At 42.0% G+C, this 12,561-nt stretch overlaps 1 protein-coding gene across 1 annotated transcript in view; it reads left to right on the top strand.

The window, feature by feature from the left end:
• The first annotated feature begins 313 nt into the window (after positions 1-313).
• mmd2a (monocyte to macrophage differentiation-associated 2a) overlaps positions 314-12,561 on the top strand; it is an 89,383-nt gene continuing 77,135 nt past the window's right edge. The window contains exons 1-2 of the mRNA XM_048609654.1: positions 314-520; positions 779-1,007. Of these exons, the coding sequence (XP_048465611.1) occupies positions 976-1,007 (32 nt within the window). The 5' untranslated portion in view covers positions 314-520; positions 779-975. The remainder of the gene's footprint in view (positions 521-778; positions 1,008-12,561) is intronic.

Genomic DNA, 12,561 nt, shown 5'->3' with positions numbered 1-12,561 from the left:
GGAATTTGAGCAGAGTTATCACTGAACACCTATATAATTTCGGTCTATGGACCATAATTTGAAAAGACGCCGATATCACTCTATTATGAAGGGGTAACGAGAATTTTTGAAGTCATCTTGATTTCAAAGGAAAAGAAACTGGAGAGGAGCAAACTGAAATGAATATGCCGGTCACCCAGCCACTCCTCGCTTTAAGTAGCGGATCAGATCTGGTCCATTCTATTCTCACCGTCACCCCGCTACCCCACCTTCCGTGTGTGTGTTTTTTAAATAGCTGGTACTTAAAGTGACCCATTTATAGCAAATACACAGGAAGGGATGCTATCCCCGCACGGTTGCGATACATCCAAGACTTCCGGATCAACATTAGATTGTAGAGAAATGTGCTGATTTCTGCTGAGTCCAATTTCTCCCGTGCAACTAACGCGACTGAAGCCCATTGTGTCTCTCCACAGACCTCCCGCAGCATTCTCCAGAAAACTGTTGCTTTTTTATTGTGTTCTACTTTCAGCTACAATTGGTAAGTGTCTAAAACCCTGAGACATTTGTACAACACCAGATTTGCAATTGAATAAATGCAGTTTTTGTTTTTGTATTTTGTAACTGACAATCTGGTTACTTTCGTTTATAAAACAAATCTTTTAATCTTGCATTTGACCGAAACAGCGGGAATGTCCATCTAGGGCGGTTGTCAATATACTGGGGTCTCTCAATAAAAAAAATCTTTTTCTTAAAAATCGCTCGGATGAGATATCTCAAACTATAGTGTCATTTGCAGGGGCGAGTTGATCGGCCGGTGTTTGAGATGCCACAGCGGGCTGAGCTGGAGGTAAGGAGAAGAGACAGAAGGGTCTGACCGGAATTGAGCTGTTTAAAGTGGACGCGATGGAGCAGAGAGAGCAGGTACTCCTAATTCTGTGAGGAGAGATGCTGAAGGCACTACTCATGTTGCTGTAGTCGGCATAAACCTCAAAAATGATGAATTTTCGGAAGACCAAGTTTGCAAGGTAACATTATTTTCGAGCTAATTGTTGCTAAGGAATGACAGAATTGAGTGTGCAGTATTCATTTAAATGGTGATCTGTTCTGCACTTCTGCTTTGTTTGAAACGTACTGTTTGAAAATACTGCCTTCGGCAAATGTGAAGGCATATATGTAACCGTACCCTTTGTAAAGGAACAACGTGACCTCAATACTTCTAATAGAAAGAAAGCAGGTTGTTTCTGGAGCATCTCCAGGACATCCCAAAGTGTCTCACTGCCTGTAAGTGGATCTGAAGTAGTCACAGTTGTAAGCTTGGGAATCAGACAGCCAGTGTCAGCAGAGCAAGCTTCTCCAGGCAGTAGTGTGACCATTACCAGATAATCAGTCTGTATGATGTTGATGGAGGGATAAATGTGGACCAGGAACAACTCTTGTTCCAAATAGTGGCATGGGATTATTGTTAACAACCTAAAGAGGGCAAATGGAGTCTCAGTTTAATAATGTGTCAGAAAGATAGCAAGTCTGTCAGTGTGGTACTCCTTTAGTATGGCACTGGAGTAACAGCTGAGATATTGTGCTCAAATCTCTGGTCTTTTAGTGATTTGAAACCCACAACCTTATAACACTGAAGGTAAGAGTGGGTTCTGATGTAATAATTATATGGCATAACAAAGACTTTTAGAATTTTCCATTTCCAGCACCAACAGGGACCACATGTAAAATATTCACCATGAAGACTCATGCTCATGCCTGTCTGATTTCTCATCCATTTAAAATAACATCTGAGAAACCTGGCATTGCAAAATAGGCACATTGATTTTGCCAACCACTGAGCAATCTGTGCATGAGCCATACTGCACACCAGGAATACAAAAGCTAAAATTACCTTTTTTCCTTCCTCTGAAAGACACTTGTAACAATCTATGATAGTTTCACGGTCACTATTACTACAATGAGCTTTCCAATCTATTATATTTTAAAATATTGATTAAATTTAAAGAGCTGATTTGATAAGATTTGAACCCATGACCCTAGTTGTTTGGCCTCCAAAGTATTAATCTACTGATGCTTCCATTATGCTATTATCTTCCCATGTAAGCAAGCCTGAAATATATTCATTCTTCCATAGGTTTCAATTTTGGGCATGCTTTTCCTTCCCTAAAAATCAAAAGTCATTCATAAAACTTGTTAAAGTACTTTTTCAGTTAAATTAGGACAGCACATAAAGTGCAATATAAACCATTTAAATACATTATATAGCACTCACCGTGCAGGTTGCTTGTACAGTTACCTAACAAGTAAGTATTTCCTGATACATTCTTATAGAATCCAAGGGATTTTGCTCTGGTTCCAGCAGCTTGGTGTCCGCTATGATGGAAAGACACTACACTGTGACCCTTCCCAGTTAAGTCTTTATGGCAGCTGCCCCAATCTTTAGTGTTCCCCCAGCATCAAGTCCTGGACCTTAGAATATGCCAGACTGTAACACTTGACTGTGGACAGCTCCCTGCTTTGGAAGACCAGATCAAAGAAGCTCTAATATTGATTTGATGACTGTCTAACTGCAGTTGATATTTGCCTTTGTGTGTGACCATCAGAACAGGGTTCCAGATACAGAGTCCTGTGTCACAGAGCTGTTCCAATACAGCTACAACACTGGCATCCAGTTGACAATGTACAAAATTGCCCAGGTATGTCCTGTATACAAAAAGCGAGAATAAGTGAACCCAGCCAATTATCACCCCCATCAGTCTACTCTTGATCATCAGTGATGTCATGGAAGGGGTCAACAGTGCTATGAAGCAGCACCTGCTCAGCAATAACTTGCTCATGACTCTCAGTTTGGGGTCCACCAGGGCCACTCAGATCCTGACCTCATTACAGCCTTTATTCAAATATGGAAAAAGAGCTGTATTCCAGAGATCAGATGAGAATGATAGCCCTTGACTTCAAGGCTGCATTTAGCCAAGTGAGACAAAAAGGAGCCCTAGCAATGGGACTTAATGGGCATCAGGGAACAAACTCTTCACAGGTTGGAGTCATAGCTGGCACAAAGGCGGATGGTTGCGGTTGTTGGAAGTCAGTCACCTCAGCACCAGGACATCTCTGCACAAGTTCCTTGGGGTAGTGTCCTAGGCCCAACCATCTTCAGCCACTTCATTAATAACCTTCCCTCCATGATAAGGCCAGACGTGTGTGCGTTCGCCGATGATTGCACAATGTTTAGCACCGTTTGCAATTCCTCAGGTACTGAAGCAGTCTGTGACCAATACAGCAAGACCTGGACAACATTCAAGCTTAGGCTGATAAATGGCAAGTAACAATCACATCAGACTACTGCCCAACAATAATCATATGAAAAAAGAGAGAATTTAATCATCTACCCTTGACATTCAATACCATAATTTTAATCACTATAACTCCCAGTATCAATACCTGGAGGTTACCATTGACCAGAAACTGAATTGGACCAGCCGTGCAATACTGTGGCTACAAGAGCAGATCAAAGGCTAGGAATTCTGCAGTGATTAACTCACCTCCTGACTTCCCAAACTCCTCTACAGGACACAAAACAGGAGGGTGATGGATTGCTCTCCACTTTCCTAGATGTGCGCAGCTCCAAAGCACTCAAAAGCTTGGCACCATCCAGAACAAAGCACCCTGCTTGGGTGGCAGTACATCCACAAAAATTCACTCCTTCCAACACGGACACTCTGTAGCAACAGTGTGTAACTTCTATAAGATGCACTGTAGTAACTCACCTGTATTCCTTCATCAGTAGCTTCCAAAGCCATAACCTCCGCTATCTAGGACACAAACAAATAAAAAGAATAATGTTTACATACTGCACGGTATAATGTTCTTGGTTTTAAGAAACAGTACAGCATGTCACATTCTCTGGGCTGTGCCACAGGAGATCTGGTAATATTGAAACATTTTGCACCTGGTATGTGTCCATTGCACACCAGATAATAAGTTTCCCAATGTCACACTTTGTTACAGAGCCAAAACAATCTTAAAAAACACATGAAAGCTACTCACTGACCTTGAGCCTGAAAGTTACAGTTTATTACAACTGTCTAGTTTAGAAGAAACTACAATTGCCTAAATTTATCATCACACAGTTAGTTTAGCATTTAAACATCACAATCATGGTTCAGATCCCAGACTTGCCAGATGCAATATTTCCCTGATCATTTCTCATTGCTGGCATTTATCATGTATTCAAGTTGTCAGAATAAAAATGTAATCTCATATATACCAACAACTTCAATTATGTAATACCAATATTGTAGATGAGTTGGAGTCTGGTGTGGGATACAGGCAACAGACATATGAGTAAGATGAAAACCATAGAGAGGGAAGGATGAGAGGCTGAACATAAGAGTGGTGGAATAGTTAGGTCAGAAAGTGACTAAAGCATGGTTTAGAGTTTCAACTGAAATAATAACAACGATGGGCAAAGTTGTGTATGTGGAATGACGTGGTCTTTGCAATGGAGTTGAAATGAGGATCAAGAATTCAGATCTAAGTTGAAATAAGATGCTGACATTGCAAATAGTCTGATTAAATCTGACACAGTGGCCAGTGAATGACAATGGATTCTATGGCAGGGCCTGAAGACAATGTTTGACTGGAAGAAATTAGGGCTTCTTCAGGACTGGATGTTGACCAAGTAGTCAGAGAGGAGGCAGTAGCAGGTCCTGTATTGTGCATGGAGAGGTAGAGCATCAGAGGTAGAGTGTCATCAACATTTAACATGGACCCTGACTCCATGTCTTCAAATGGTATCTCTAAGGGGTTGTATCTGTAGTCAAGAAGGAATTAGAGTGTGGCAGGCAGTTAAGGGTAGAACCATGGAGATAAAAGATATGAGAAGAAGGGTTGACTGGATTGGTGTGCATATGATCACGCTGGTGAGAGTGGAATCAGACAACGGCAACGCCACTGAGCTGGATTATTGAGGAGAGACATTATTGTGGTCAACCTCATCAAAAGTTACTTATGCAGTGAGAACGGTCAGGAGTGATAGCACAGCACAGGCACAGGTGTTTGTGCTGTCGATTGGTAGTGTTCTTGCTTCTGAGGCAGAATTTCTGGATTCAAGTACAAAATCAAAAGCCGAGATGCAGTGCAATGCTGCAGTATCAAATATGTTTCTGCTGTATGAGTTGTTAAACTGAGGCCCTGTTTGCCTTTACCGGTGGATATATTAGACCCCAGAACAAAGTAAACAAAAAACAGTACAGCACAGGAACAGGCCCTTCAGCCCTCCAAGCCTGCACCACCACATTTTACCCTTCCATACTAAAACTGTCTTCACTGACAGGATCCGTATCCCTCTATTCCCTCCCCATTTACGTATTCATCTGGGTGTTTCTTGAACGCTGCTATTGTGTCTGCTTCCACCACCTCCTCTGGCAACGCGTTCCAGGCACTCACCGTCCTATGGTACTATTTCAAAGAAGACTGAGGGAGTTACCCCTGAAACCTGACCAATAGTTATTCCTTAACCGACATCACAAAAAGCAAATTATCTGTTTAATATCTCCGTGCTATTGTTGGGAGTTTGCTGCATGCTGACATGTTTCTTACATCATTACAGTGGTCACACTTCAGAAACACTTCCTTGGCTGTAAACTTATTTGAGACAACTGGTGGATCTGAAAGGTGCTATATAAATGCAAATCCTCTTTGTTCATTTGTGACCTTGATTGAATCATTTTACTGAAGGAGAGGAAACTTGATTGGAGAGATTCAAATAATTCTGCAGGAAAGATGTGCACTGTGCCAACACATTTGAGGAGGGGAAAGGGAGGTTGGAGTGGGAGTAATAATGTTGATGTAGAGAGATGTGGAGGTGGGTTTGTTGAAGTGATGAGAACAGTTTTGAATGGATGAGGATGAAACATTCAGGGAGAGAACAATTTACAGAATCAGAAAGCTTGGGGTTCGGGATGGGTGGTTGGTCATTCAGTGGAAATTGGATCGGGGAGCAGGTAGTGGATGTTGTGAGCAAGTTAAGTCTGAAGATGGTAAGAGACAGTTAAAAAAATGGAGGATGATGCACTGTAAGGAACATCCTTGAGCAATGCTTGGCTTGTTGGGAAAGGGAAAGCAGGGACATAATAAAGGCAACTGAATGGAACTAACAGTTCTGACAAGCTTCGTTCATTTGTTGCTCTTGAGGACAGGGAGGAGGGACGTCAGAAGATGGTAGGTAGTGGAGAAAAGAAGCTGAAGATTAGTTTTTCTCTTCAGGATGTTTCTGAAGTATCATGGAATCATACAGGGCAGAAGAGGCCTTTTGGCCCATCAAGTATGCACTGCCAAAGTATGTTATTACCTATACTAATAGATTCAGTGAGCGGATAGGAACCGCAAATGTCAACTTGTCGTATATTAAGGAGCATTTTGAGATAAAATCTTCCTGTTATGCAAGCAGTTGTCTCCCTAGATGTTTGAATAATGTTATTATCCAGAGCAGTTTGTCATTGTGCCACTGTTTACATGACGTGAATAGTGCTTGTTTCGTTGTTGACTGGTTCAAACCCTGACAGGAATAATCAGATAAATTGTTATGAAATGTTTACATGTAGCAGATGCCTCATCCATCAGTTTATGGTTCCAAGAATACAGAAGCAGTGGATTCTCCTGGAGCTGTATTTTACTTTTGTTTCTAATTTGTGTGAAAGGTCAGTCTGTGTTTAAAACAGGAAAACCTTTCTGGTTATTCTTATGTCAACCTTTTCTGCTGATGTTAGTGACTGGATTAAAATGGGCCATCCGGGTTATAAATAGAGACAGAACATGTACCAAATAAAGACTGCTAGTTTCCATAATTTGGCAAATGCTACTGATTTAGTAATCCAGATGTTGGGGCTAATAACGCAGAGAACATAGAACTGGTTCTGAAGAAGAGTAATACAGTACTCGAAATGGTAACCCTGTTTCTCTCTCCACAGATGCTACCAGACCAGCTGAGTTTCTCCAGCATTTTCTGTGCTTTTTAGTAGATTCAAATTCCAACTATTGACCCTTCAAGAATTTTACTTCTCTTTAAAAAGTTTGGAAATAAAAATCTGATACCAGTTACAAGAAAATAAAGTGGACATTAAACTGCGCAATTGTAACCAAGGACACAACATTTTCAACGATGTCCAATGATGTGCAACATGACCCCACCCAATTAAATGCCCACTCCACCACCTAACTTGCCATTTGTGCACAAGATTCCACCTTGTGCTCCTGAAACATTAATTCAGGAGCAATGAGTTCCAACATTGCCTTTTGGTCAACCTCAAATCCAGAGCAGTCAATCATAATTCAGAGTCAGTTGAGATATATTTGATTAAAGACATCCATCTATCAGTCAGGGGTAAGGAATCCTGCAGCGAGTAACTCACCTCCTGACTTCCTAAAGCCTTTCCACCATCAACAAGGCACAAGTCAGGAGTTTGATGGAATATTCCCCACTTGCCTGGATGAGTGCAGCTCCAACAACACTCAAGAAGCTTGACACCATCCAGGACAAAGCTGCTCGCTTGATCGGCACCACACCTACAAGCATTCACTCCATTCATCACCAACGCTCAGTAGCAGCAGTATGTACTGTTTACAAGATGCACTGCAAAAATTCACCAAGTCTGCTTAGACAGCACTTCTAAACCTATGACTGTTACCATCTAGAAGGACAAGGGCAGCAGATACATGGGAACATCACCACCTGCCAGTTCACCTCCAAGCCAGTCACTGTCCTCACTTGGAAATATGTCACCGTTCCTTCAGTGTCACTAGGTCAAAATCCTGGAACTCCCTCCCTTAAAGGCATGGTGGGGGTACCTACAGCACCTTAACTCCAGCGATTCAAAAGGCATCTCAACAGCTCATTCTCCAGGACATTTAGGGATGGGCAATAAATGCTGGCCTGCAACATCCACATCAAGTGCGTGAATTGATTTAAGAAATCTTTTCTGAATTTCTTTTTGAAAGCATTTTGGATTTTAATATGAATTACAGGCACATGTTGTACTTAATTCTCTATGACCCTTCAGTGGCTTTATACCACGTTGACATTGACAAGACATTACTTTGAACCACTTCTCAAACAGGGAGTTCATGTCAAATTTTACCCAGACCACCTCAGCACAAACAAAGCTTGATTATACTGATGGATCACAGATCCAGGTTATATCATTTCTCCAACGTACTGTTCTGTAAACACAAGACAACAGGAAGTCTGCCAAAAGTCATTGAGCTACTCCTCTCAAATGAAACTGTCCAAAGAGCGGTGGGATTTAAATAAAAAGAAAATGTTCATAGGATACGGGCATTGCTGGCTAGGCCAGCAATTATTGCCCATCCGTAGTTGCCCTGGAGAAGATGGTGGTGAACTGCTTTCTTGAACCACTCTTATCTTTGTGTTGTGGGAACACCCACACACTGCAGTTAGAATGGGAGTTTTGAGATTTTAACCCAGCAACACTGAAGGAACATTGATATATTTCCAAGTCAGCAGGCTGAATGGCTTGGAGGGGAACTTGGTGGTGTTCCCATGTATCTACTACTCTTGTCCTTCTAGGTGGTAGACATTGAGTGTTTGGAAGATGTAATTGGAGGACGCTTGGTGAGTTACTACAGTGCATTTTATAGGTGGTACACACTACTGTCAGTGTGTATCAGTGATGAAGGAAGGAAGATTTGAAGGTGATGAATGTGGTGTCTGTCAAGTGGTTTCTTTATCCAGAATGGTGTCATATTTCTTGAGTAGATTTGTTGGAGCTGCTGTCATCCAGACAAGTAGTATTCCACCATATTCCCGATTTATGCCTTGTAGATGGTGGACAGGCTTTGGGGAGTCAAGAAGTGACTCACTGCAAGACTCGTAGCCGCTGACCTATAGAGGGATGACATTAATCAAATTTATCCCAAATGACTGTGAATTATGATTGACTGCTTTGGGTTTAAGGATAAGTAATAGGCACTGCTGGAACTCAATCCTCCTGACTTGTTCAGCGACACTTGGAAGAATCTTGCACTCTTCCGCATGGCAAGTTAGATTGTTTTTCTTAGGGTAGGCAGGGGACCTAATTGAGGTGCAAACAATTATGAGGGGCACAGACAGGGTAGATAGGAAGAACATTTTCCCCTTAGCAGAGGGATTAATAACCAATAAGCATTGTTTTAAGGGGGTATGGGGATGAGAGGGGAATTTGACAAAAATCTTTTCACCAAGATGGTCAGGGTTTCTGCAACTCAGTGCCTGAAAGAATGCTGGAGGTGGAAATTCTCACAAAATTGCGGAAGGATTTCGACGAACAGTTGAAATATCAAAGCACACAAGGTCCTGGGCAAAGTGCTGGAAAAAGGGGATAGAGTAGATAATCAGTGTGGACAAAGTGGACCAAAGGGGCTCTTTCAGTGCTGCAAACCGAAACACTCTGACTAATCTCAACCATTTTCTTTTGTGTCAGGTATGGCTCCAACCAGTGGAGTTTCCCCTGATTCCCATGGACTCCAGTTTACTGGAGCTCCTTGATGTTACATTTGGGTAAATGCTACCTCAGTGTCAAAGGCAATGACTGTCACCTCATCTCTAGAATTTAGTTCTTTTGTTAATGTTGGATCAGGGCTGTAATGACATCAATAGCCAAGTGGCCCCGCTGGTACCCAAACTGAGTGTACATGAGCAGGTTATTTCATTTCAAGTGCTGCTTGATAGCACTGTTGACAATCCCCTCCATCACTTTGCTGATGATCGCGAGTAAAGCAGTAATTGGCTGCGTAGGATTTATCCTGCTTTTTTAGCATAGAACATACCTGGACAGTTTCCCATATTGTTGGGTAGATGCCAATGTTCTAGCTGAATTGGAACAGCTTGGCTAGGGACCGTAGTTAGTTCTGGAGTGACTGGAGACAAAGCAGAAATCCAAGAATGGAAGTTACTTGGGCATATGTGTGAAAGTGGTTGAACTCCCTGCATCCATATAAGCATATTAAGATAGAAAGTTATTTGCTCAAGCTCCCTGTACTACACTTTCTGGTGTAAAAATAATGTTAAAGGACACATGCATTGATTGAGGAGCCTTGTATACCCTTGATCTGAGCTGCACGTTAAACTTCTCCTGGGCTGAATGGATACTGCCCTTGTAATATCTTTTTAATATTCTACAAGAGTCATTTCTGGAAGTTAGTAGTAATTATAATTCATGGGTTTCAGCCTATTCTGAGACAAGAAGTTTCAAGCATTTACCTACAAGCTGTTGGAGGATCCGAAGCAATTAAATCAACTGATTTGGCTGACTGAGAATTTTCATCATATGAAATATGATGTTCTTGTTCCGTGAGGGAAAACGCTGCAGTTATCAATCTCACAAGAGGAGCTGAGTTAGACTTTGACTGTTCTGTAATGTTCTCAGCACATCTATTCCAATGCCCTCTTCAGCAGTCTCCCCACCTTGCACCCTTAGTAAATTTTTGTTCTTTTGAAGGTCAGCTGCCCGAATCCTAACTCGTACTTTAGTCCCTTTCACCCTGCCCCAGGTTTGTTGGACTGCATTAACTGCCTGTCCAGTTGTGCTTTGCCATTAAACTCCTCATCGAGTCTCAAATCCTTCCATAACCTTACTCCTCCCTCTTTCTGGAACCTTCTGTAGCACTACAACCCTCCAAGTTCTCTTTAAGTCAGGCCTCTGATGGTTTTGTTTTTAACTGACCTGTTCAGAGATGTTATAACACACTTTGAGAGTAGGTGGGACATGAGCCCAGATCTCCTGGCTCAGTGATAGGGACACTGCCACTGCAGCACAAGACCCCTTCTGGTGGTTTACTTATTCATCATTGCTTCATCATTGGTGGCTGCACTAACTAGGCCCAATCTTTGGTATCCCCTTGTTAAATCTGACCATATCTTTAATTTGCTCCTGTTTTAAAACATATCTCAAGAGTTGATCTAATATCTACTAATCAGGCTCAGCATTTTGTTTGATAATGCCCCTGTAAAGCTGCTTGGGCTGCTGTACTACATGAATGTTGATGTATTATTAAGCATTTGGCTTGTTTTGCTGTTGATGTTCTGAGTTCTAGCATTTAAGGGTCAAACCCCATACCATTGACAAAAGTAGCCCATGAGGTTGCTGTCTCTGAATACAAGCTCAAGGAGTCTTCAGTCATCCAGAATCTCAGGAGTGTAACCTTATATCAGTGTGCTCGTTTTGGCCTTTCATTTGTAAAATTCTTCACAATTGTTTTCATTATGAACTCATTTCTCATTGAATGCTGCAAAGATCATCTCCCTTTCCACCTGTAATGGTTCTGAGATTACTTTAAGCAGAAAGTGCCAGTATAATATGACAGACAAAAAAAAACTTGTGTGTCCAAACTTATCACCACAAATTTCTTGAGAAACACTTTATTGTTAACTCATGAGAAACCAACGTGATCTCCGTTAGCGAGGAGGTTGAAGTGATCTATTTGGTAACTTACCTTCAGTTACCACCAGCACCTGCCTGAGGACAGTTAATAGGTATCAGCCATTTCTGTCTGACTTGGAGGTGCAACACCTGCTGGAGGTGATAGACATTACCATAAATTCAAAGCAAACACCTCCTTGCTGAATGTCCCCCAGTCCTGGGATGTTAACACCAACCCAACAGCACATATCGTTGTATTTCCAACCCAAGTGCCAGGTTGGGTTGAACATTTAGCTCACCAATAGCCAGGGAAAAAAAGTGAGTTTCCCCTCCAGTGCTTGGGCAGGTCTTTGTTGCCAACTGTGCTACAGCCACTGGATGTGTTGGTAGAAACAACCCGTTCAGATGGGCTGGTCTCAGCCTTCCAGTAACGCCATTTTGTTTATGTTACAGTTCAAACACCAAGCCACAACAGCCATCAACAGGTTGGAGTCTTAGGGTTTAGGTTTCCACTTATCGTGGTACATCGTACATAGGAAAATAGTAAACAGGAGCAGGAGTAGGCCAATCAGCTTTCAAACCTGCTCTGCTATTTAATATGATCATGATTGATCATTCAACTCAGTCCCCGTTCCTGATTTCAGCCCATACCTTTCAATCCCATTGGCTCTAAGAACTACATCAAACTCCTTCAATTAAGTCATCTCTTACTCTGCTGAAAGCCAGCGGACAATAGCTGAGCCGCCCCAACCTTTCTTCTTAAGAAAATCGGCATTCCAGGTGTTAGTGTGGTGAACCTTCACTGAATGGCCTCTAACACATTTACATAAAATCATAAGAAATATGTACAGGAGTAGGCTGTTTGGCCCCTCGAAACTGCTGCACCATTCAATAAAATCATGGTTGATCTGGCATTCCTCACATCCACTTTCTTGCTCCTTCCCCGTAAACCTTGATTCCCCGACCTAGTTGTGATGACCGGATGTCAGGTGTAGTGATTGGGACCAGGTTGACCTCATTGACTATGGGGTTCTTGATAAGAGTTGTTAACCTGGGCCAATCAGGAAAGCCTTGAATCACCGATACAACGAGAAGATTAGAATCTCTTCAGTTAAGGGCTGGCTGGCTACCAAAACACTTCCGACATATGATCCCCAAAACTATC

This window comes from Rhincodon typus, chromosome 21, assembly GCF_021869965.1.
Source record: "Rhincodon typus isolate 14 chromosome 21, sRhiTyp1.1, whole genome shotgun sequence".
Classification (NCBI taxonomy): Eukaryota; Metazoa; Chordata; class Chondrichthyes; order Orectolobiformes; family Rhincodontidae; genus Rhincodon; species Rhincodon typus.
The sequence above is the reverse complement of the archived record's forward strand: the minus strand, read 5'-3'. Positions and strand labels throughout refer to the sequence as shown.